The sequence below is a fragment of the Erpetoichthys calabaricus genome, chromosome 2 (genome assembly GCF_900747795.2).
Source record: "Erpetoichthys calabaricus chromosome 2, fErpCal1.3, whole genome shotgun sequence".
Classification (NCBI taxonomy): Eukaryota; Metazoa; Chordata; class Cladistia; order Polypteriformes; family Polypteridae; genus Erpetoichthys; species Erpetoichthys calabaricus.
Genome location: NC_041395.2, coordinates 278,929,946 through 278,957,530, shown reverse-complemented (window position 1 = coordinate 278,957,530; position 27,585 = coordinate 278,929,946). Strand labels below are relative to the sequence as shown.

General features: G+C 35.3%; 1 protein-coding gene across 1 annotated transcript in view; it reads left to right on the top strand.

Moving 5' to 3' along the window:
* The window catches only part of rassf4a (Ras association domain family member 4a), a 106,600-nt gene that overhangs the window by 53,451 nt on the left and 25,564 nt on the right, over window positions 1-27,585 (top strand). Inside the window, exons 2-5 of the mRNA XM_028795607.2 lie at window positions 935-1,058; window positions 7,155-7,249; window positions 7,770-7,845; window positions 24,737-24,882. Of these exons, the coding sequence (XP_028651440.1) occupies window positions 7,191-7,249; window positions 7,770-7,845; window positions 24,737-24,882 (281 nt within the window). The 5' untranslated portion in view covers window positions 935-1,058; window positions 7,155-7,190. The remainder of the gene's footprint in view (window positions 1-934; window positions 1,059-7,154; window positions 7,250-7,769; window positions 7,846-24,736; window positions 24,883-27,585) is intronic.

Genomic DNA, 27,585 nt, shown 5'->3' with positions numbered 1-27,585 from the left:
AAATGAGATCAAGTAAGGTGGTCAATTAAAATTAAGTCAAAAGAAAGCAATAATACCTTTTTACAGTAACAACATTTACTTCAGTGCTGTTCCTCCCTGTTCTGCTCCTATTGGCTTTCTTTTACACTCGTATTCGGTCCTCCTTCAGTCTTTATTTTTATCTGTCCTTACACGCATCTCACTCTCCTAAATTTGCATTGACATCATGCAGAGCCACCTCTGACCATTGCAATTCCTTTAATCTAATGAGGCTGGTGACATGTACTGCTTTCGCTGCATCGTTGCTGTCAGGCTGACTTTTGTTACAGTGTCTTAATAAGCGAAAGCTTGTTATAGATGAATGCCTGGTATCTTGGGCTTTGCCCCACAAAGCTAGAAATATTGGATATTAAATTCAGCATTTTTACCATGATTAATACATTTACTAAAATAAATGTGTTAATTGTAATGCGGGATTACAATTGGGTGAACTGGTGTATCTTTGACTTTAGCAACTTAAATTAATAAATTCTTTGTATTTATATAGCACTTTTCTCACTACTCAAAGCGCTAAGCAATTGCAGGTTAAAGGCCTTGCTCGAGGGCCCAACAGAGCAGAGTCCCTATTGGCATTTACGGGATTCGAACCAGCAACCTTCCAATTTCCAGTGCAGATCCCAAGCCTCAGAACCATCACTCCGCCCAACTTAGTCCTTGATCTGAAATGGTTTTATTTTCTTTATATATTATTTATATTTTGAATTTTTTAATAAACAAGAAAGTTAAATCTGTACTCTATACTCTATAATTTGTAATTGTTATTGCTTTGGTTTGACTTTTGACTGTAGGGGCCAAAATTTCCCCTTTAAAAAATGTTGGAATAGGTAATACTGCATATTCTAATTCCTTTCTGTGTCAGAAATTGATTTTTTTTTAAATATATATTTCTTTTTAGAGAAAAAACATGTTATTTACCTTGAGCTGAAGAGAGTGGAACCAGTAATACTCTGAAATACTTAATGGATACAAAAGCAGTTCTGCATCTGCATTTTACAGTACTTTAGCCATAGAGGCTAATGGTAAGCTGAATTTTTACCATTCATTTAACAATGACATGAATGAAGGGTTTATAAAATTGTGCATACTGTAAGATTTGGAAGACATACACTAAAAGTTAAATACAGTACAACAGTAAAACCTTGATTATCCATTGGGGGTTGGGACCGAGGCTATGACGGATAAGAGAAAAGACAGATAACAGAACAGATACTTTAAAAATTATATACTGTACAGTAGATTAGTTTAGCGAATAGTCGTATTTATTTACAAACTAAAACTATATTAACAAAATATAGCTTTAATAAAATCATATAATATTGTAACGACCAGCATAATAACCCAATAAAAATCAGGTACTGGAGTTTTCTGTGTTTTACTTGGAGTCTTTGTTCCTTAACAAATGGTACCCTGTCTTATATGCTGTTATCTGGGTTATGGAGCACACCTCCTAAACAATAAAAGAAAGCTTTCCATAAGAGTCAGTTTATCTCCCGCCACTTACATTCTTTTTGTCTCTATACCACCAGCACTCCTGCGAATTGTCTGACTCCCTACTCAAAACTTCCTTAGGCCGCAACTTCCTTTTTCTCCTAACTTCTCCTGTCACTCATCTCCTAAGAAGCATGTCTGCCCTTTACAGAACAGAAGCCCTTCTACCCAGTCCATTCACTTACAGCATTCATTCCACCCTTTCCACTTCCGTACAGAGCATCACAAGCTGCCTGCACGTCACAATATATTAACAAAACATAACAGAATTTAAAAAGAAAATTACTATACAGAAGAACTCTATACAGAAGAACATTAACATTAATACAGAATAACATTACCGTCAGTGGTGTCCATTTCCAACACATTTTTCAGTTTTGTCTGCATCACGCTTTGTATCATTCACTGTTCTTCCTACTCTGTAAATTGAAGCAATACTTGAAACACTATTACCATTTTGTAAATATTTAATAATTTTAATTTTTGTGACAGTTCCAACACCGCACGCATACATTTATCGTCCATAATAATCTATAGTAGATGAATTATAGCAAAAGAGAAAAGTTATGAAACGCTATTAAAACTGAAGGTCCGTAACTGACACTGTGGTGCAAGGGAAGAACTTTATGTGTTAGCACAAGGCACAGTTGTTCCAATGTACAAAGCTGTTTTAATGTTGATTGCATTTACCGTAACCTTGAAGAAACAGTTTGCTCCTTTTGTCTGTAGACATGAATGTGGAGCCTGTTTTTTTTTTTTTTTTTATTTTATATATGCACTGCGATATGCATAATCCTAATAATTTCTTGTAAATCTAATAGACTATTACTACACTGTTTTGTTATTTGTCTGATTCAATTTTCACATTGTTTGATTATAACTAGTTTTAGTTATCATTCACTAAAAAATGTCGATGACTGCTCTGAAGTTAATGTCAAAGCCAGTACACTGCATGCAACAATCTAAATGTAGAGAGTAAACAAATTACATATGTTACTTTCATATATTAAAGTAAGGTGTCTTAGATAATTCTCAGTAGTTACCTATTCTTCCCTTTATCAGTTAATCCACTTAGTCTATTATAAGGTCATGGGAATTAGAGAGGAGCCCAGGAGGAGCATCTGGCACAAAGTCATGAGCAACCTCTGGATAAGAGGCCAGTTCATCACGAGGGTCAGTCATACAGTACAAGGAAAATTTGAAATCATCAATTAACCCAAGTCACAGGATCAAAGCTGCACTAACAGTGGGAGAATCAGTGCAGCTTCACATGGTCAGTAACCCAGCCTGGAGTAGAACTTTGTCAATGATGTAGTGCAGTAGCACTAATGAATCCTTTGGCATGCAGTTTCTGTTAATAGTTTGAAAAGCATTATTTTAATTTGCATGTTTTGTAATAGTCACTGAGGTTGTATTATAAGGCTAACTACGTGGTATACAAAGAGTAGGTATATATTTTTATATTTTTAATGAAAACATTCTGTTTTCATGTCTAAAATAATATTGTAATGAGTTAGGATGATGATGCATGTTGTAATTGAATGACACAAGTCATCCTAACATTATTAACAGCTCAAGAGAAGACTATCAAACGTTTAGGTACTCTTATACATAATATATACATATTTATTGAAAATTAAGGGGAAGTGCATTTAGGCCTGAAGCCATGAAACACTTCTTTACTCAAAGAGTTGTGGAAATTACCAAACAGTAATTGAAGAAGAAACCTTGAAAACCAGTAATAAGTGTCTGAATAAGTTATTGGAACAGCTTAGCTATTAGCTAAGCAAGCACTGCAGATGGACTAATGGTCTCTTCTCATTTGACAACTTTATGTTCTTATTTAAAAGGTTACACTGCACAACAATGTTTTTGCTTCTTGAATACTGTTGGGTGTTTCTTATAGATTTTTGGGTGCTGATTACGAATATCACATCAAAATGTACCCATCGCGTACCATTTCAGAGAAATCTTCAGTTTTGTCATGATTTTTTCTTTTATTTGTATCTAAACATTTTCGCTTCCGTAAGTGACTTAACAACGGTTTGTGCAGCCTGGGCATGTCCAGGCCTGGAATCAGGCCAGGTTGGAAGCTGTTCTGTGGAATTGACATCCTGGGCATGCCTGTGCAGGTCTGAACGAGCTTGACGCTGTCTCAGCATGCTACAAAGGTAGCTTGCATACACCGATCCTGCTCATTTGGTTAATATAGATAGTCAGTGTGTATGTATAGTATCATTATAGTAAAGTATAATATCTGTAGCAATATAACAGTAAGTAAGCTTGATGCTATAAACGTTTTGGTGTCTGGCGATATGTCTCGTCAGTTTCATAACAGTCGCAATACATTCTGCTATATCTGTGGCGAATATACACTTGCACCTCAGAGACGTTGGATGACTGCTCTTGTGAAGAAAACTTATCATCTGTATTTCGGCTGCAAAATTGTGATCAAGACAAGGAATGGGTGCCTCACATTTGCTGTGCGACATTTGCTGTCAGTCTGAGAGCCTGGCTCAGAGGCACTCGAAAGGCGATGCCATTTGCTGTTCCGATGATATGGCGAGAACAGAAAGACCATGTGGCGGACTGTTACTTCTGTTTGACTAATGTGTCTGGTTTCTCTGCTAAACACAAGAAGTCAATTGAATATCCTAACCTGCCTTCAGCAATGAGACCCGTGCCACATGACGACAGTCTTCCAATTCTGAAAACCACCAGAGGATTGGACCTTAGACGAACCAGATGAAGAAACTGCAATGCAGGGTACGGACAGTGACTTTGACCCGGATTTTGAACCGTGCTCATCAGGCGATCCACATCTGATAACACAGTCCGAATTGAATGATCAGAGATTTGGGTCTGCCAAAAGCAAAATCCAAGCTGCTGGGTTTGAGACTGCAGGAATGGTGTTTGCTGTCACCAGGTATGAAAATTTCTGTTTCAAGGCCGACATCATGATATAACCAAATTTTTTGTACAAGTCGACAGTATCTGTTTCTATTGTGACATTGAAGGATTGTTCTCAGCCTTGGGTTGTGATCACAACCCGGAAGAGTGGCGTCTCTTCATTGATTCGTCAATGTTAAGCCTGAAAGCTGTTCTGCTACACAATGGCAACCTTTATCCTTCAGTACCTGTTGGCTATGCAGCACACATGAAAGAAACGTATGAGAATAGGGAACTATTGCTGAAGCACGTCCAGTATAACAACAACAACAACATTTATTTATATAGCACATTTTCATACAAAAAGTAGCTCAAAGTGCTTTACATAATGAAGAAAAGAAAAATAAATGACAAAATAAGAAATTAAAATAAGACAACATTAGTTAACATAGAAAAGGAGTAAGGTCCGATGGCCAGGGTGGACAGAAAAAAAAAAAAAAAAAAACTCCAGAAAGCTGGAGAAAAAAAAATAAAATCTGTAAGGGTTCCAGACCATGAGACCGCCCAGTCCCCTCTGGGCAAGCTACCTAACATAAATGAAATAGTCCTCTTTATAGTTAGGGTTCTCACAGAGTCACTTGATGCTGATGGTCATACAGACTTCTGGCTTTTAATCCATCCATCATTGTTGGAACATCATGGTGCTTTGGGTAGATGGTGGTGGCGCAAGCAGATACAACTGGAAAATCTGTGGAGATGTTAAACTCGTTGCTTTGTTACTAGGACTGCAGCTCGGCTATACAAAGTACTGTTGTTTCATCTGTGAATGGGACAGCCGTGCCAAAAAGTTGCACTATTCTCAACAGAACTGGCCACTCCGTAAAAAGTTAGTTCCAGGACAGAAAAATGTGGCACATGAATTGCTCGTCGACCCAGCAAAGATATTTTTGCCTCCTCTTCACATAAAACTGGGACTTATGAAGAATTTCGTGAAAGCACTGAACAAGCAAGGCGAAGGTTTTTGTTATTTAAGACAGATGTTCCCAAGAATAACTGATGCTAAGATCAAAGAGGGCATTTTTGTTGGCTCCCAGATCAGACATGTTATGAGTGACAAGTGGTTTGAAGATCTGTTAGTTGGGCTGGATAAAATTGCCTCGAAAACCTTCAGAGACGTTGTTGACAATTTTTTCTAGGCAATTACAGAGCCCCAAACTACATTCATCTGGTAGACAAACTTCTCAAAGCATACAAGACAATGAAGTGTGACATGTCACTCAAGATTCATTTCCTCCACTCACACTTGGACTTCTTCCCAGCAAATCTCGGTGCTGTCAGTGACGAACACGGTGAAAGGTTTCACCAGGACATTGCTACGATGGAGAAACAATACCAGGGCAACTGGAATCCGTCAATGCTTGCTGACTAGTGTTGGACACTGCAACATGATGCACCAGACATTAAATACAAAAGAAAAGCGGGAGCAAAACACTTTTACTTCTGTTGAATTTAATAGCTTATGCTAAACATAAACGTGACTAAATACGTTATTGTCAGTAAACATATAAATGTCAATTTCCCAGACTTTGCCTGTCACAATCAGCAAAAATTTTTCAGGAAGCAAGACTTACTAAAACTCATTAAAGACTAAATTCTGTCTAAATTAGTTGTTCCCATTCTTTTCAGTATTTTCCAATAGAAAACCTGTTATAACATACTGGACTGTTGGGAATTAAAAGATATATTTCAGTTTTAAGAATAAAGTTTAATTATTACAGAGAACTATCAAGATGTACCAATAATTTCCAATACAATTCGGAGTCCTGCCACGTGCAAAAGTTCGCTGATGATGCTGCTATCATGGGCTACATCAGGAGTGGGCAGGAGGAGGAGTATAGGAACCTCATCAAGGACTTTGTTAAATGGTGCGACTCAAACCACCTACACCCTCGCCCTCTTCTACGTGGTAGTGTGCTGGGGAGGCAGCATTAAGAAGGACGCCTCACGCCTGGACAAACTGGTGAGGAAAGCAGGCTCTATTGTAGGCACGGAGCTGGAGAGTTTGACATCTGTGGCAGAGCGATGGGTGCTCAGCAGGCTCCAATCACTTATGGAGAATCCACTGCATCCACTAAACAGTGTCATCTCCAGATAGAGGAGCAGCATCAGCAACAGACTGCTGTCACTGTCCTGCTCCACTGACAGACTGAGGAGATCGTTCCTCCCCCAAACTATGCGACTCTTTAATTCCACCGGGGGGGGGGGGGGGGGGGGGTGTAAACGTTAACATTATATAAAGTTATTGTCTGTTTTTTACCTGCATTATTATCAATCTTTAATATTGTTTTTTGTATCAGTAAGGTGCTGCTGGAGTATGTGAGTTTCCCCTTGGGATTAATAAAGTATCTATCCATCTATCCATCCGGGGGGTAAACGTTAACATTATTCAAAGTTATTGTCTGTTTTTACCTGTATTTTTATTACTCTTTAATATTGTTTTTTGTATCCGTATGCTGCTGCTGGAGTATATGAATTTCCCAATTGGGATCAATAAAGTTTATCGATCGATCGATCGATCAATCGATTGATGCCCTTGGGCTCCTATGCTTTTCCAGTAGTTTCAATGAGATGTTTAGCATCAAGCACATGCTTTGTATAGTTTACTACTTTTATTTTTTTCTAATGAAGTAATCAAATGTGTTCAGTTGTAATTTTTTTTCCCCACTCTCAATTACCAGTTGTTCTTGTACCAGTAATAGAAATCAAGTCTGAAGATGGACAGTTTTCATCATGCTTCATTTGTGAAAGTTGGAGAACACAAGACAATTTCAAAGTAAATATTTATTAATTCTTCGTACACTGGTAATAGTGAGCAAGTATCAATAAAATACATATAAGTATATTAACCATGTATGAAAGATAGCATTTGGGTCCTAAGATTAATTACCGTATGTGTGGAGGCTGCTTGTTCTTGTGTGTTCTGATTTTTTTTTTTTTTTTTTTTTTGGACTCCGTTCTGCCTCCCTAAAGGCATTAAATTACCCCAGACTGGTTGTACATATGTATAGTACCACAGGCTAAAATTCTATCACAGGCCTATTTTGAATGAAGTAAGAAAACATTTAGAAAATCTTTAAAATTGTCTTCCTTGTTTTGCATTTGTTACCTCTGTATTGATTTTGAAGTAAATGGTTGTATCTGTTATTTTTTTAAATTTTTTTTTTTTTTTTTTTGCTTGATTGATTGAGTAGTATGCTTCTGTAATGTTGTGGTTTTCAAAAATAAAATATACTGAAAAATAAAAAATAAAGTAAATATTAAAAATTATAAGTCTTCTTTACTTTATATTTCAGGTCAGAAATGTTAACATTGCTTAAGACATATAACTGTTATCATGAAGGTAAAAGTTTCCAGTTAAGAAGTCGAGAGGTATGTCATAAATCATGTTCTTTTTTTGGTCTGGTTTTTTCCAACTATAATGATGAAAGAATAAATTAAAATACCAGTGTAAACTTTTATTTTTAATCCTTAGTATGAGAACCCAGAAATACTCAGTTTACCCCATACAAAATACTCATTTACATAACCTTGTAGAATGTGAAAATGGATCTATAACAAATTCTGTAAATATATCTCTAGTATAACATGGTTGTTGGTTGGTGATTAGGTCTATAATCATTGGCATATCTGCATTAAAGGCTAGTATGGCACTGCTTCTCCATCTCCCAGCAGAGGAAAAAACGTATATGAAAAAATATGCACAGGTAGTAAATTTGCCTATATAATTTTACACATTGTTAAAATATCTATAGGTATGTCAACATAGTTGTCCTAATCAATTTTTTCTGGCTCTCCATGATAGCACTGTTTTTTTTTTTTTTATGACATAACTTTAAAGGTATATGAACTTGTACATCTCACTATTTTAAAGTAGTTATTATCATGAGTTATCAATTACCTTATATGCAAAACAATTTAGTACTTTCATCCAGCCAATGAAAATTGGAAATTTTATATATAATTATTTGAGTTATTTATACAATCTTTTGGCATATGTATTCAATTAAAATATGTTGATCAATCTACTTTTTTGAGATTATTTTGGCTATTATTTGGCTTACATTTTAACATCAGAAGGTAGCCTAGCTTATTGTGAAAGGAACCATCCCTCCTTCTGTTCCTCTTATATGAGGTTTTCTCGAGGCCCTCTCCTTTCTCAGCTGACCTGTTACACCACTACCACTTTTCTAGTCTCCTATAGCTGCTTCCATGCTGATCCAAGGATCTTTTTCTGCTGCATCTTCAACTTGCAAATTCACATTGCTGGCTCCACCTCAAACTGCTCATTTGTGATCAAAGACCGCACCATCTATGTTCCTTCTCCCCAACTGTCAAAGTCAATCCAAGCCAGGATCTTTCAAAGATTACCAGTGGCCACATACCTAGGTCACTAAATTTATTGGGTGTCTTCAGTTGTAGAATCTCTCTCTCTCTCCCTCTCATGGTGGTGTCATCAGCAAATTTCATGGTAGAGTTGAAGCTGTGTGTGGGCACGCAGTCACAGCTGAGCAAGGAGTACAGAAGTGGTACAGCCCACTAATAATCTTGCATATTAACGTTCCCATTACAGTCAGATTGCAGGTGATTTACACAACTGGATCCACATATGAAAACTAGAGGTGGAGTGTTCTTTCTGATGTATGACTACTTTGAAGGGTTTTCTTTTAACCTTTATTACTCTTCTGTTTGAAATAATAAATACAGACATGCTGTAGCACAGCCATAACAAAACAAATAATATGGTTAAATATCTGCCCATCTATTTTCTAATCTGCTTATTCAGGGCAATGGGAACAGGTGTCGTCATTGGGGAAAAGGTGGGAAATAACTTTGCATAGTGTGCCAGTCCTTTGCAAAGAATACTCGCAGACCAACACATCCATACTGGCTCATACAGGCCCAGTTTAGAGTAACAATTGAGTCTAACACATGCTTCTTTGGAATGCGAATACTTAAAGGATATCCCAAGTAGACACCTATAAAACATGCAGCCTCCATACAGGCAGTATGTAAGCTGGGGTTCAAAGCAAATGCTCTAAAGCCTTGTATCTGCGGTGCTTACAACTGCACCACCATTTCATTCCCCATATGCTGTTTGCGTCTTTAATAATGTGCTTTAAGGAAAGACAAGACTGTTAAGGATGAGTGAAACAGCCTCTCATGTAGAGTTTTTCTTTTTTCTTCTTAAGATCCTTGCTTCCTTTCTCTCACACTCCCCTTACAGTATATTCCCCTAAAACATGTAACAGAAAGGGTCAGTTCTCTTGTATCCTGTCATACCTTATTAGTAGTAATGAGCGAACATTTGCCATGAGTTCCCTGAAATCAAGGAAATGTTAGTGATATTGGACGAACTTGGCAAACTACATAAAAGTCAATGGGGTAGGACTAACTGAACTAGATTTGAATGGATTATAATGGTACAGTCATTTTTAAAGTGTCCCTTAGGGCTAAGGAAACATCTGCCAACTATACTGGACCAATTACTGTGGCCAAAAGGTGACCTGAGCTGTGTGGCAGCAGTGCAAACTATTGCACCACCATGCCTCTGTCAGACCACAGAGGAAAGAATGCAGTCAAAGACATGCAATGATATATTTCATCAAAACAAAGCAGAACTACTAAAATCCCAGTCAAAAGTCAGAAAAAATATGTTGGTCTTTTAAAGGCAGAAAATTCAAATATGACACACCTCATTGAAACTGCTGGCTTGTTCTATTTTTTGAAGTCATGCTAAAAGTACTCTGCATAGGGCATGCGCCTCCTTCTCTTTTATTGACATGGAACTCGAAGATTGACCTGCACATTTGGTTACAAGCACAGATTACTCATTCCACAGAGGCTGTAATGCAAATGAGAGTACAGTATACCCATCAATATTGGCTGTTGCAGTCCAAGTAACGTTGCACTGGCCTTGCAAAGCATTATGGGGCACTGATATTAAAAAAACTCTCCTAAACCAGCCGAATTATCAGTAAGTAATTCAATGAACAAGGGCAAATGCAGCAAATTCGCTGCAAATAACATTTTGACAAAATTCGCTAATCAACACTACTCTCTACAGTCCTGATAACTACATAGTATCAATGGCTGAATAAATAGTTTTTGTTAGAGTATAAATGGAAAATTTGTCAGTTTTGCTTAACTGCTGAGTAATAGATGTAAGTAATGCCTTCTTTTGAACTTAACCTTGTATAATCTAAAATATATAATTATTGGTAAAATTGTATATTTGCTTCCTGAACAAAACATTGACATTGCTTTTTTGTGGTTGAACTACTGCTGGTCAATTAAAGTGTTCTTTTTATGAGGAATATTGACTATAGTTTTCAGTGAAGAAAGTTTAAAATATTAACAGCTGTCAACTCAATGACAAACCTTTAAATAGATTCTGTAACAAATAAAATATGAACTCCTCCTAGAGGTTGTGTGTTTTTAAAGTCCAATATCAACTAAGTCCAATGCAGACTGTTTTTTTTTTTTTTATTTATTAGTTTTAATTAAAAAAGGACAATTTACCAGAAACACTGCAGAGTTTATACAACAAATAACATTAAAATCTATCTAGGAAGAACACCAAAGTTTTTTTCTTTCTTTTTAATTATAATAAAACAAGTTCATCCACCCCACTGACAGAAAGAGAGGAGAGCCAAGAGCAGAAAAAAAAGAAATGAAATTATCTTTTCCCCCTTGTATGGAAAAATATTCACATTTTTAATGAAATCTTGCCATGCTTTAAAAAAGATTTGAACACATCCTTTAAGCGAGAATTAGATGTTTTCCAATCTTATATAATATGGTACTGTGGCTGTCCATTTGTCCACTGTAGCTCGCAAACCGTTTGACCTATTGACATGAAATTTGGTACACATATACTGTGTGACCTTTACTGTCCACTTACAGGGTGATGATTGACCTCCAAGGTCAAAGATCAACCCAGGAAGGTCAAGGTCAAAAATCAAATAACCTGTAGCCTGAAAATTGGTACACATATACTATGCTGAAATTCTGCACTACTGCTTTATATTAAAAGCAAAAAGTTTTGGAATTGTTACTCTTTATTTTTATTTTATTTTATTGTAGAATCAACTCTCGGCAGCAGGGTGGCCGTGCAGTGGATACGTACGGGCACGGTGTATGGTCAAGTCAGGTGTATTCAGTGCACATTATCGTGCAGTACACCGTTAACTGGTTTCAGATAATACAGAATGTCAGTTACCCACAAAGTTATAAAAAGTGTGATGGGATTCTTCCAGTTATGCAAGATAAGTCTACATGCTAGTAGTAGTGGTATAGACTATTATAATTGATTTTATCCCTATCCATTTTAAGCCCACCTGGGTATATACTAAATATAACTGTTAATGGGTTAGGAGTGATTTTGTCACCAAGGCTGTCTGATAAATATTTAAAGATCTTTGTGCAAAATTATGTTAATTTGATGCATTTCCAAAATCTGTGACCTAGCAGGAGCTAGATGACAATGCTTGCAAGTTAGATCTTGCCCTAGATACATTTTGGACAATTTTAAAAGAAATAAGTGTGATTGATGATGAAAGATTTTAATTTGAATAATCAAATGCTTTGTACATGTGTAGCCAGAATTTTCTTTTGTTTGTATAAAATTTTGAGTTACTTCAGCACTATTTTAGCTTTATTCCAACCTGAGATAATAAGATTAACTAACCTGTTAGGATTTGAAGCTATATTTGTAATGCTAAAAAAAAATAAATTCTGATCATAGAAAATAGCTTTGCATATTCAGTAAATAACTGAATGCATAAATAGTGAATACAGTTATTTTAGTGAGGTGATATATAAACTTTAGAATATTTCTCTTTCTGGTATATGATGGTTATTAGGGTTTATGGCACACAATCCTTAATGACATATTGTAAGCAATTTCTAGAAATGATTTTATTTTTGTTTCCTGCATTGAAATTATTTTTTTTCAAAAGTGGATTTTCAATTATATATGAGTAATGAAAAATGTATAGAATTGAAAATGTTTCGACAATATGCTCTGATCTGGACATTCTAACAGCTTTACAAATGAAATGCAGTTTCCACTCATTAGACGGCAGCTTGTTTTTTGGCTGTGGATCAAGATAACAGATGCTGGGAATTTCCGTAGTTACAACATTTAAAATGCCTGTCTTCTTTATACGTCAGTCTATGGTTGAAGTATAAACTACTTACATATTTCTAATTGGCATAACTTCAGTCCTTGTATAAATATCAGTAGAAATTATATGAAATTCAATAAGCCTGTTGTGTTGCATCTCACAATTTTTATAAGCAGTATTACACTGCTTGAGTGTTTTAAGGAATACAGAATAGGGAGGCCAGCTTCTTTAACGAACTAATTTCACCACATATCATAAAATAAGCCTATAAAGTGATAAAGCAATGAGAGAATAGTGAGTGTTTATTTTTCTGTTTATGTGTTATCTTTCTTTGTTAGCATTTTTGTTTTTTAGTATAGATATAACATAAAACCTCTTTCTGGAGGGCCTCAATATGTACACTGTTCCCATTCTGTACTTCTTTTTTTTTTTTTTTTAAATTCAGCATATATTTTAAACAATCAAGTGCAAATATGTGAGTTGTGTTCATAATGTTTCATATTTTGTTAATCAATAGGATCCTCCTAAATTTACTTAAAGAATCCAAGCTGTAAGAAAATAAATATTAAAATTCTCAGGTGGAAGAATACCTTTTCTTTAATTTAAGCTTATGTTCTAAAACTGTAAATGGGTCTATTTCAGTCTCAAAACAGTGTTGTTAAAGATGATTACTTTTCTAAGAGAAGTTGCTCTGAAAGGTCATTTTTCTTTCTCTCCCACATCCTGCATTCGTAACCTTCCAAAATATTAGAATAACTCTTATTTAATTAGTCTTGCTTTCTATGTCAAGAAGGTCTTACAAGCAGGTCTCCAGTCCAAAGAAGAAATACCATCTTGGATAGGAGGGAGCCAGTAGTTTTAACAAAGAGAGGTGATGTTATTGGATAACGTAAGGTCCATTCTGGCTAAGATCAACTCCATACTGCAGAGCTTTTGTTGTCAACATGCTACTACTTGTTCTAAAGAAACTTAAAGATGAGTAAGCCAGTATCTTAACAAAATTGGAAAAATTGTCCAGAACCACATAGCAATATTAAATACGTATTAAAACATTGGAGAACTGGGTCATCTCCTGCAAAACAAGCTAATTAAGCTAGAAGACAGAAATTTACACAGCACTGTTTGCCTTCTGGAAAATATTTGGTAAGTTCTGAGAGCCCTTAATGTCAGTTACTTTTGGATTTTTTCCCCCCTCTCTCCTGGTTCTCATGGGAAAGGTGTCATCGCGTACACATCATGAACTTCGACTCCTTTGTGTACCCTGCCCCCATAAAAAAAGAACAAATTGTTAATTGCATTTGAGTAGCAAATCAACAGAAGCCTTGCTTTTCCTATCTAACCACCAACTGGCAATTTACATATACACAACAATGTATGAACTTTCACCAAGATTTTTGCAGTTTTCCACAGCTGTCCACTTGTCACACATGTCGGACAGGTCCTGTAAAATTAGTACAGCCGGGTAAACTATCTTTGTGCTTTCTTCCCAGCATTTTGTGAACAGCACTCACTTTGACTGTCACTTCTGAATTTATGGTGATATATATGTATTACACCAGAGCAAAATCATTTATGTACAGGCCTTGTTCTCATTCACATTTGTGTACCTTTTTTTCTTTAAATTCTTTTTGTTTTGGGTGTTTTGTAATATTTTAAATTTAATGCAATTTTCATATGATCACTACAGCACCATTTTTGAATGGTGTTTTTGTTCACAGCTATCCTCATTTTTGAAGTAAAACATGTTGCGACAAGTGTTTTGTTTTTAGTCCTGTTGCCATGTTGCTGCCATGTGATCGCGAGATGCCTGATGCATAACATTATTGCTGTGCCAAAATTTAAAATGGTGGAACAGTGCCTTCCATGCATAAGTTGGGGATACTTTATATAATGTAAAGTTTTTGTTTAGTATTTTGTGGGAATCAGATATTTACTTTCTCTTTTGACCACAAGGTTGGTTACTGTTACTAATATCTCTCTCTCGCTATCACACTCTCTCTCTCTCTCTCTCTCTCTCTCTCTCTCTCTCTCTCTCCGTCCCTCTGTCCAGGGCAATTATAGAAAAGGTAACCTGTGGATTTCTCAGATGACATTATGCTGTATGTTGAAGTCTGTTCTCTGTCATCTAGTCAACTTGCATTTCAAGCAGTGTTTTACAAGTTTAATATGTTTAGTTAGTTTATATTTTCCAAAGAATATTAATAAACAGTTAATCTTGTTTTTCTTCAGGGATAATGATGTTGCTTTATCCTGATTTAAAAAAAAAAAAAAAAAAACGCGCACACAGCAAAATACAGCCGAATGTAGTAGGTTTAATGCTGGTTCACTTCCACCATCCACTGGCAGAAAGATGTTTTGCAGTTAATAAGATGAGGGGGTAACAGGAGCAGTACTGTTGTAGATGACATTAGGCTTTTTTCATGGACTGTACTATAAGTACCACCAACAACTAGAAGTACATATGTTAATGTTTGTCTGCTTTTCTCTAGCTACAAAATAACAAGTAATACTAACCTTAGAACCAAAAGTATCAAGCAGTAAGGATTTTTTTTACTAGCACATGTACAAGGAGAGCATACTTTGTTTTGTTTTCTTAAAACTCAGTCAGTTTCGCAATTTGTGCTGTACTACAATTACAGTCTCTAATGTTTCACATGGTTAACCTCCCTTGCTAAAGTAAATTTTCTCAGAGATAGTGAAATCTTGATGCGTTTGTCTTGCTGATGAAAAAGAGTTTTTTAAATACAGACTCCGCTTCTTCTCCATGGTGTCCTGTGGTGAGGCTGGACTCCCTGTGGCATCCACAATAAGCTTTAAAAAGTGTTTCCCTAGAGCTTCCCTCCCTTATTGCAAGCCACACCTTGGTCAATAGGGAATCTGCTACAGAGAGCAAAACATAAACCAAGGCTTTGCAGATGCACAGGGAACAGGAAACCAGTACTGAGATTGGATTATAGAGAAATAAGTATATATTTTGTAAATTGGCTTTTTGGGTGCACATTAGTATTGAATCGATACAAAAATTTTCACTTTGGCACTGATACCTGCTTTCGCACCTCACTACCAGTACTAAAGCAAATAAGATACCCCACTCCCCTGGTTCCAAGCTGCTTCATCCCCCTTGCCTTCATACATGCGCATTTGTCCAGGATCAGAGGCAACCCATCCGAGGCTCATAATGTCTTAATCTATCTTTCCCCCTCAGAGTTTTGAGTGCACTGATAAATGCATATTATAATGTGGTGCTTTGGCGGCTCAGATAGTCCCCCATGGAGTTCCAAGCATGCCAATGTAAGTAAATATATACATATTATACGGTGGGGTGAATCTCCTTCAGAAATTCAAGCATGCTGGCATATACAAATTTCTTCAAGGGGGGGGGAAGGGGGAGCTAATGCTGGTATAGTACAATTTTAAAAAGTTAATTGTTCAGTACTATTTATAATAATGTGTACACACAATATTTTAGTTGATAGCTGATGTACATGTATGTCCATGAAAATTTGCAACGATGAGTTGTTGTCACTGTCCTCAATAAACCACTGACTATGTAGTAAGAGTGCCATTTAATTGTGATTGATATTTCTCAGATATGGGAGATCCAGATTGCCACACACTGTAGAGAGATCTACTGTAGCAGTTTCAAAGGGAAACTTTAGCTTAAGAAGTGTTATTTTAGCAAAGGTGAGGATGCTAGATTTCAGGCAGCTTAGGTCTGGAGCTGCATTTATAGTTGCATGACTCCCCTGAGGAAACTGAGCAGTAGTAATTTTTTGTAGCACTGTAGATATATGATTATATGTAAATAAAAATTTGACATTGAATGCTTTCAGGTTAAAAAATTCAAATGTATACATATGTACATTTGGGTGGATTTTGTGCTTGTATCACTTGTTTCAGGTCCTACCCCAGCACCTCTGTTGGGTTTATATCAGGTCTTTTGACTAGGCTAGTCCAAAGTGTACATTTTTGTTTGTTTTGGCCATTCTCATGTGAATGTGCTTTTGTGTTTTTAATGGCCCAACCATGTTTTAGCTTTAGCTAGATGACATGGTCTTCTCCTTAATGTCTTCTTGATTAGCAGTAGTTTGTGTCTTGCTACTATCTGATGATGCCCAGTAGTGTTTTTCTGATTGTAGAATCAAAAATACTGACCTTTGCTAAGGCAATATAAGTCTTTTTGAGTTTTTATTTTTTTAACGGGTTTCAGATGGGCTGCTCTTGGGAAGATTTACTGTAGCTCTCACTGTGACTCAATAGAGTCCAAGAACCCTAGAAATGATGTTGCAGCCCTTTCCAAAATAACCGATATTAACAACTTTTTTTCTGATCTTATGGGGAATTTTATAGTGGTTATAGTGGTCAGTGCAACATGAATTGGATTGGCATCCCAACCAGTGGAGGAAATGGTTCCTTACCCCAAACGGACAATCTGAGCAGGCAGATAGTCATCCCTGCGAGGAGAAAGGAAGGAACCAGACCCAGAAGAGATAGATGGACAGCCCATCAGATGCCGCAGGGGAATTGTTATTCCCCCAGGACTAAGATGGCATCAGCCCTCTGTATCGACACCCATTTGGGAACCAGCAGGGAATTCTGGGCGATTTAGTCTGGCAACACAGCCCTGCTGAGGGTTTGCTCAAGGGAATGCTGTTGGCAGATGCTCCCCAATTTTATAGGACTTCCGTACTTCCGTATGACCCGGAAGTCCTTCCATCGGGCAGTGGCTTTGGCACTGGAAGTTGTCCCAAGTCCTTAATAAAAGGTACGGCACTACCTTGACCAGGCAAGTTGGAACTGGGAAGATGTGGAACAACACTCTACTGGAGGAGGGTAGTGCCATGGTGAGAGGAATTTTTGAGAGAGATTTTGCTGGCAAATCAACTTTTTGGTATGATTCAAAATAAGTAAGGCTTATATAGCTCATGGCTGACTGTAATCAAGACGACTTGTGTCTGGCTGTTTCTCAACATTGCTTTGGTAGTAGCAGTAGTATTGTGTACAGAACCCAGTGAAATTCTTAATTGCACGTCCAACTGACATGCAACCTGTCCGCCGCTCTCCTACTCCATGAAAAACTTTAATTGGAGGCAATAATTTGTTCAAACAATGGCAATTGGTGTTTGATAAGTCTGTTCATAAGACAAATTAAATAAGCCAAAAGAAAAATCACGAACTGTTCATTCAGGGCTCCTTCAATATGAGATTTTGAAAAAAATAGTTTCATGTATTTGAAATAACAAAGAAAATCAAGAAAGGACAGATATTTTTTCACAGCATTTTATTTGTGGTGTACTCCTTTTCTGCACTCTTAACATACATCTTCTTATTTTGGCTTAATGTCAAGATATAATTCTCAAAGTTTTCCTGAAGAAAACCACAATGTCCTATCCAAGCTACTTATTATAAATAGATGTAATTGAAGAGAGGCAGTCAAGAAAGCTAAGATCAACAGGAAAATAAGTATTTTCTGATCATTTTTGCAGATATGAGTATTGTAAGTATATTGCAGGAGATGAAATTGTACATGCTTTATTGTTTCAGTTATTTCCTGTAATAAAAAATATTTATCACTTTTAAATCCACAAGGGCTATGTGAAGCCACTCCTAAAAGTGATTTAAATCTAGAGTAAACACTGGTAACCGGTGTTTTTTTTGTCATTGCCAGATGTAAATGCATTCTTGTGCTATTCAAAGAAGGGAGGTCTTCCTCTTTTGTTCATTCAATTTAGTGGGGTGAGATGGGGAAGGTCTAAAGCAGGAAGCATTAAGCAGCTTGACACGAGTGATGGCAATGCACTTTTCATTTCAGATCAGCATCGAATAACTAACTTAACTTGATATATCCATCCATCCATTATCCAACCCACTATATCCTAACTACAGGGTCATGGGGGGGGTCTGCTGGAGCCAATCCCAGCCAACACAGGGTACAAGGCAGGAAACAAACCCTGGGGAGGGCACTAGCCCACGGCAGGGCACACACACGCACACACTAAGGACAATTTTAGGATCACCAGTGCTCCTAACCTGCATGTCTTTGGACTGTGGGAGGAAACCGGAGCACCCAGAGGAAACCCACGCAGAGAACATGCAAACTCCACGCAGGGAGGACCCGGGAAGCGAACTCAGGTCCCCAGGTCTCCCAACTGCGAGGCAGCAGCGCTACCCACTGCGCCACCGTGCCGCCCTCTGGTATTATCATTTAATTAATTACTTGGAGTGTACTGGTGCCAAAAAACAGAAGTTTGAGTTGTAATTTAATGGCAACCTCTACTAATTAAATGATGTAGTTATTAGTGATGTGTTATAGATGTCACCCTTAATACCAAACAGCTGTAGAATGTTTCCTTTTTAATTAATAATTTCGCCACTTCACTTAAATTCCTTAAATAAAGTTATTCTCCATAGTAATTTCACATAACCAAACAAGTTGAAACAGGGTTATGATTACGTTAAGTAAGCTGATTTGTGTTTTCAGTTTGGTAAAGTGGCAATTTGCATTTTATAGCCTGTACGAGACATGTTAGGACTCCAGACACAACTAGACCAAAGACACTCAATGGGTTCAAGTAAACTTTATATCAAGCCAAATAATTTCTTACAGGTTTCTTTTTCATCTCTTCATTTCATTTCTTTCCTTTTTTGCCCCTCTCCTCCACTCCTTCCCAGACAAGCATTGTCTTTCTTCATTCTTGACTCTGGCTCACCTGAGTATGGCAGAGGGGCTGCCTTTATGCTAGACCCAGGAATGCTTCCAGTGACAGAACATAGTACCCTGAAAGAACTTCTTTGTAAGGTGAAACCATAATAAAACAAGTGACTACTCTCCCAATAGCACTCACAGTGGTACTTGGGCAAACCAACAGGGTTGCCCTTCAGGTCTTCAACTCCCATGCAGCTTTGTGGGTGTTCCAACAGGAGCCATAACAGAGGAGTACTGCCGCCTATCTTATAGGAGAAACAGCAGTTCACAGTAGCCAGTCTCCCTCTGACCATCCATTATTTTCTCCTCCATACTGAGAAAGAGAATAGGAACCATCCCAGTAGGCATCCATCACAATTTTAATACATTCTTGTTTATCATGGGCAGTGGAGAGTGGCTTATGTTGTGTGTTGGATAGGCATGCAAGTGAGAATGTCACTGTACTCTGTGCACATGACACAACTTCTACTAGTACATACTGTGAATAACATGATATTGTTGGATTCATTTATTTTATGTGTACTATGTAACCAATTGCTTTAATATTGTTTGTATTGGTTAAATGCTATGCACTCTATTCAAATGCAGCGCCAGCCTGGCTTAACTGGTGCAGTGCAATAATGCAAGTGATGCAATGCATCATACAAAAGTATTTTTGTAAAATGCTTCTGTATGTAAAATGCCTTTTCTATAGTTAAATGTACTTTCAATGTGTAAAACCAACAAAAAAAATGTTATTTCATTACAATGTGCTTTCTAGAGTGCTGTGGTGACTTTACAAGGAAAACACAATGACAAGATTTTCTTATTTGTATAATGCCCTTTTCTATTAGGGGTCATTAGAATTATTAAAATACTCTAAAGAGGTGTAATAGAATTCTTACAGTTGCTATTTTTTCTATGAACTCTACAAATACAGTAATGAGCATTCAATACAGTAGAACGGAACTGAACCTTCAAAGAAGGAAACTCATGAAATATTCCAATTTGTTTTATTATAAAAATATGTCTATCAAATTAAAGTTTACAATATTTTCATAACATATGAAATAAATATAAAAATTAATTTCTTCATTTTAAGTGCATGTTTAAAGTAGGGAGAAAGGATACAATTGCTGCCATTGAAAAGCTTGCTAGCTTTCCATAGTGAATATCAATGGTCTTTAATACAGTGTTTTTAAAACACCCACAAGGAAGGAACATTTTCTTTAAAAGAGTTTTTGTTATGTGAGTGACTGAAAAGCCAGTCCATTGACTCTCTTTTGTTTAGTAGATGTTGAGTGTTGAATTCTAGGTGGCTGCTGATTTTGAAGGTAACATCGTCCAGACAAACTGAAAGGAATTCTTCTTCGTCATTATTCCCAACATGTTGAAGATCTGTTGCACTGGAATGTTTGGTTATTGGCTTGTTGATAACGTTTGTCTTCTGAGACTTTTCCATATTGAGATGGCTACTACATACCAAGTATCCTGACAGAGATGTAGGTTGTGCCAGCTGACAAATTGAATTCACATAATCGTCCAGGGACTGAGATGAGCAGTTCTGGTTATGGCATCCACCCTGGGCAATTTCCTCGTGCATTTCACAGATTGTTGGGAGAAGCTCTACAGAGTGGAGTAATCTTGGTTTCATCCTGAACACATACACAAAAAAAGGAAATCACGTTATATTTCAAATGTTTTTGTATGTAAAATGTTTGAATAGATTGTTACATTTCTTAAGTGAAGTTCATTCAAAAACAGCAGCTTTCTGAAACATACTCTACTAAATATTCAAATCCACTTAAAAACATAAATATTACAACATTTTTAAAACCTTCTTAAAATATTTATATGTATAAATCATTATTTATGTCATAAATAGCAAGATAGAGTTATTCTTACTCAGTAGCAAATAGGGATCAAAGAAATAAATGTTCTTAATCTTATTCTGTGGTGAATTGGAATCAGAAATAAATGGTTTTTTGTCATGGGTAATGATGTTTTAGCAACATCCAAACTAAACTCCTACAATTTTTCTAAATAAATATTGTGTATGGTTTTCTTTGCAGGAAACTGTTTGTAGAAGAACATAGTATTATAAACACTTTGGAAATAAGGAAGATAACTTAATTATACAGTGAATTGTAATATTATGAAAATATTTTTTTACTTGTGTCATACATGTTAAGTTTTAAAGATTTTATAATCCTCTCTTTAACTGAAATATTATAGATATTCTTTCTTACCTTTTGTCTAATAGCACGTTCTTGAATAAAGTCTGAGTTTAGGTGCAGTACAGGAGCTGTTTGATGTTGACGCTTGAAATGCTTTTCTAAAATGAAATCAAGCCTTTTATACTGTAGTGCCTGCTGTGAGCTGTAAATCATGAATAACAGGAAAACAAATATAGCAGTGACTGTGACCTCAGAAAGCTGTCGAGGAAGTGTGTGCGTGCATATCAGTGTATGCGCTGAGCACAACCTGTTATGGAAATAAACCAAGGACTCTCTGTTTAACACAGCTGTTGTTTACATTAAATTTATTGGAAAGGTATTATTCAAAATTATGTTAACAATAATGGTACTGCTATGTATATATTCATGTACAATTTTTGTGGACAATTTGTGTGCCACATATGGTACATGTGTTGAACATATTGGCGAACAGGTTGAGGCATTCCTGTAAATCATCTTGCACATATGAAGTACTGTATGTTTTGTTAATAATTGTTTCCGCCACTCAAATGTTAACAGAATTTTGACTCGCATATATATATAATATGTGAGTCAAAATTATGTTAACATTTGAGTAGCGGAAACAATTTATTCACAAAACAAATATATATATTTAATGGAATATCATTTTGGTAGCATATTCATCAGTTTAAAGTTTTGGTTTAATAACCTTAGTTTATTTTTAGTTTCATTATAGACTTCTTAAGGACACTCTGTAATTTAAAAGTGTACGTGGTGTATTTTTGTCTCTACACATTTTTAATCCTTGCACAGAACTGATTGAGTCCTGAGAACGGAAAGGAATTAGCCATTGTATGAGGTCAGTTCCTGACTGGGCTCAGGCTGATATTTTTATGAGACACTGAACACGTAGGCCACCTGCAGTTAACCCTTTCCCACCACCTGGTTTAAAGCAGTGCAAGAGAGATACATTTTTTTGTCGTCTTTTATTTTTATTAAATAAACATGCCAGATCAGTCATTGTTACATTAAACTTTGTGTTTTTATGATGGACAAAATAAAAGTTAAGAACGACTGCTGATACACTCTTAAAAACTTTGGACACTTTCAGATTTTTGCCTCATTTTTGTTAAATTCACAGTGAAGAAAATTTATTTTCGTAATGTTGATTAACAAGTATACTTTTCAGTATGTTTTGCACTGTATCTTCATTTACTTGATTGATGTTAATATACATGATTTCTTTAGTTGGGTGAACAAAGTTGCAGTGCTTAGTATAGTAACCTGACTGATCCGATGTTCAGGATTTGTTTCTTGCACATGGGTATTGGCAGTTGCTGTTTTCCATGGGTATTCTGTTTTTTCGCCTCTATATCAAAGACATGTGTTTTTGGTTAATTGCTGAAAAAACTGGCCCACATGAGGGTGTGAATGATGTGTGAATGGGCTGAGTCTGTTACAGAGTATTGTTACCACTAGGGTTGGGTCTTTGCATCTAAAGCTCCTAACCTTGAATGTATATATATATATATATTTTTTTTTTTTTTGACCTGAGTAAGTTATCAGTAAGCCATGAAATCAAGCTGTTAAAGTACTTGTGAAAGTCTTTATCTCTCTCTCTCTCTCTCTCTCTCTCTCTCTAGATATATATCTATATCTATCTATATATATATATATCTATATATATCTATATATATCTATATATATCTATATCTATATATCTATATCTATATATATATATCTATATATATATATCTATATATATATATATCTATATATATATATATCTATATATATATATATATATATATATATATATATATATATATATATATATATATATATATATATATATATATATCTGCATATTTGCAGTTGGAGATCCACAAAGGGATCCCTTTGTGGATCTCCAACTGCAAATATATATATCTATATATATATCTATATATATATATATATCTATATCTATAAATATATATATATATATATATATATATATATATATATATATATATATATAATCTCAATCTATAGATTTAGATAGATATACTGAAACACTTAAGATTATGCATCAGTCTTGCTGCTAGACAAAGATATAGAATTTGTCATCTTGCCTCCAGTGTATAATCCCTACATTGGAGTATGTACAAAATAAATCCTCCCTTATTTGAAAGACGGATTTTAGAACAACATTGTGATCCAGGAGCAAGATTAAAGTTCCAGCCCAGTTACTACCTATGTAGCGTTTTTGTATCACCTCATGTGTAAATTTAACATTATGCATGACAATACATTCCCAAATTCTAAAGACATGGATGTTAGATTGATTGGTAGTATTGACTTGTCCTAGTAGGTGTTCTTGTGTGTCCTGTAGTGGACGGAAGACTTGTCTAGAATTAGTACCTGCCATTCACAGGGACTCTCTGCAACACTAATGGAAGTTTGGTCTGATTTTAGAAAATGGATGTATGGGTCTTTAACACATACAGTATCTTAAACTCTCTAAATGTATTCAGAATATAAGGAAAACTGGGTACGACAATAGTAAAGGCACTTGGTAAACTAATAAGGGTTTCAGGTATGGTTTGATTACGAAAAACACATGTTGATAGGCAACTATATATTTTTAATGAAATCGGTACATTAATTCAGTATTAAAATAACGGGAGTTACATTCATTTTTCTATATTTTTTTCCATAGCAAGTGTAAACTGATGTAAAAATGAGGAGTTCATTGATATAAACTTTTCATTCAAATGTATTATGTGATTTTTAACAGATGTATGGAAAAGAAATTTAACACAGATATGATACTGTAAATGTTCTAACAAAAGGAAACTTGCAGAACTTTTTTGTATCATAGAAACACATATTACTTATTTTCAGTATTTCTTGTTAATTTTCCATACTGCAGTGAGTTATCCTTTTATGCATTTTACAGTTAACTATTTTTAATAGTGTTAGACATGTCGTCTTCTGTTTTTTTCAACAGCATAATGTACTTGTGCTTCATTTTGTTCTGTTAGTGACTAGTTTGCCTATTATGTGCAAATAATGGCAACACCGTTGCCATTCTTCTAATATCATACTGAAAAATATCTCCTTATTTAATTAGGGAGAACTTAAGATCTTTTCACCTCAGCAGCCAAGCAGCATCTAAAGCCTTGTGTTGGCCATTGCTAAATAATTTCGGTAGTTAACTATGTGCAGCTTTATTAGAATTACTGATTACTCTCTATCTCACTCCCTAGGAGGAAGGGGAATTAATTATAGAAGGTTTGCTTAACATCTCTTGGGGTCTAAAAAGACCAATCAGACTTCAGATGCACGATGACCATGAACGAATGCATTTTGCAGGCTCAGGACAATGGAGAGTTGATCAAAGTTCTCTGAACAGGTGGGTCTTTAATGTGAAAACACCCAGTACAATTGAAAATCAGCATTAAAAACTATACAGTACATACTGCATGACCTTCAGTTAAGACTGGAATAATATTGTAATGTCTGAAAAAACATTCAGTACAACATAATTTAAAAATGTTAACTTTTTTGCTTTGTTCAAGAATGAAAGTTAATTTGTCATGTGATAATTCAGTACATTTTTTATTTTTGTAGAACTATTCATATATAAGTCAAAAGCTCTTAAATTAAAGGAATAAGCCACCATTTAACTTAACATATGCATCTTTGAGGTTGACATGTTAGCCAGAATACCTGAAGTGACCTGACAGGGAGAATATGCACACTTTATACAGGTAGTGAAGAGTGGGAATTAGACCCATGTTCATAGAGATGGGAGGCAGCTATGGTAGGGCCATTGCAGTAATTTGCTGCCTGCTGCTCATAAAATTTAGAATGACTGCTTACTCTCTCAAAGTTTTAATTTAGCTTGTGAAGATTATGAAAATTAAAGTATTAATCCAATAGTATTATCAATAACCCATTTAGTTTCCCTTTGATATCTAAATTACTTTGTATTGTCAAAAAAGCAACCTACAGTCTTTCAGATCATAGAAGTGTGTTCAGAGTTCTCATGTAACACATTAAGTATAATTATATTTGATTAATCCTTTTTGTATTAACATTTTGTGTATTCCACCAAATGGTCTTGTGAGAAATTTCGGCAAAATGTGTTTAGCAGAACCACAAGGATAAAGTTAATGTTTTCCTTCTTTGGCTCCTCTTTAGACACTTGGTGTTTAATCAGATTTCTATTTTGTAGCACCTAAAAGGAAATCCTTTATCTCCTGGCATTAGTATTTAACTGGCACTGTTTCCTGAGTAGAGAACTTTGTATTGGTGTACTGTTGAAACTTAGTCATAAACTAAAAATAATAAGTATCTGGTGGCAAGGATTTCTGTTTAGGAAGTCTCTGAAAATAGAATTCTGATAAAAATGTCATTTTTCTGCAATTATCTGCAGATAACTACTAAATAGAAAATTTTGTTTTTATGAGTAATTTCAATTTAAGAAACAAAAATTGAACTAAAAGAGAATCTTTGAGGATCTCAGCATGTTATCTTTCAGAATGCTCAACTTCAAGGTGAAAAGAAATTTCCTAGATATCAAAAACAGAAATTTTAAATTAAAAAATGCACATAAAAGCAGTCATTTGAAAAGATATTATATTGTTAAAATGTCTTAAGCGGATGTTTTTGTTTCCACTGTTGCCTCTGCTGAATTGCTGTTATGCACTGGAGGAACCTAGGTCAGCTTTGAGAGTGGTTAGATATGCAAAAGTTCTCCATAATAAAATTATTTTGAAGTTATAATTCACAAAACATATTCTTTAAAGACTAGGGAACCTTGGGATTTTTTTTCTTTTATGGAGAATTGTCTTTACTATTTTTGATGTGTATTATAAACTTTCTGAATGGAAATACTATTTGTTCATTAGTACAAGTAATCCCTCTCCCACACACAGTACCATGCATCCAACTTTAAATAGTAGGGTTTTTTTTTTTTTTTGCTGAAATGAGTAATGTTAAGGTAAGACAAAATTTTATATAGGAGTTGGGAGACTGTTTCTCTTATCAGTATTCCACACATACAGCATATCATTTCATATAAATGTTTCATTAGAGAAATAAACCTATTTAAGATGCTTTGTTTCCTTGCAAGGAAATTACAGTATATGTACATTTTAAAATGGTCTAATTTTTTTAAACATTGCAGATCAATATAAACTTTAACTACAGAGATGTTTTTGTATTTATTTGTTGGTTTTCTTGTTATAGTTAAACATAGCATTGTAAATTTGAACTGTCTACATTAGTGGTTTCCAGTCCATGTCCTGGGGGCTCATGGCTGCAGATTTTTGCTCCAACCAGTTTCATAATAAGCAAGTTATTTTCTATTTCATCTCATTGTTTAATTAGTTGCTGTTTTTTTTGTCTCCCTCTTATTCCACATTTAGAAAACAGCAGTAACTCATTTGCCATGGTGTCTACTCTTATTGTTAGTTGTCATTATGTGGAACAAACTTCACAGAAAAAGTTAAAGGAAAATGACAAAAGAGAATTACAAATGTTAAAACTGCCAAAAATATGAATATTTCTGATCTTAATAATAAATCTGAACTTTGTAAAAAAATTTCACACTTAGAGGTAAATTGTCTTAGTTATTGTGAAACTGTAGGTAACAAACACCTGTAGCTACAGGACTGGGATTGGAAACTACTGGTCTAGATGGTTGTGTAAATATTTATTTTACTTAATACTCTTCACAGCAATGGTCAAGAATATTTACATTACAAGATAGCAAATAATGTTCAATTATTTACATTTGTAAAATAAGTCAAATATCACTTCACAGGAAAATGTTGATATGTTACTACTTGTAGAGCTTCAATATGTGTATTTAATTTACCTTAATAAATACTTCACATAATGTTGCATTCAAATTATTTACAGTTATGGGGAAAACAAAATCGCAAACCCTTTTTTTTTTTTTTTTTAATTTATGCATAAATGGAACATTTATGAGGAAGATCAGATCACACTTTAAGTCCTATTAATAGACAATTGTGGGCTGATTATACAAGTAGAGCACTCCATATTTTATGCTGCATTATTTTGTTCAACACACATTTAAATGTTC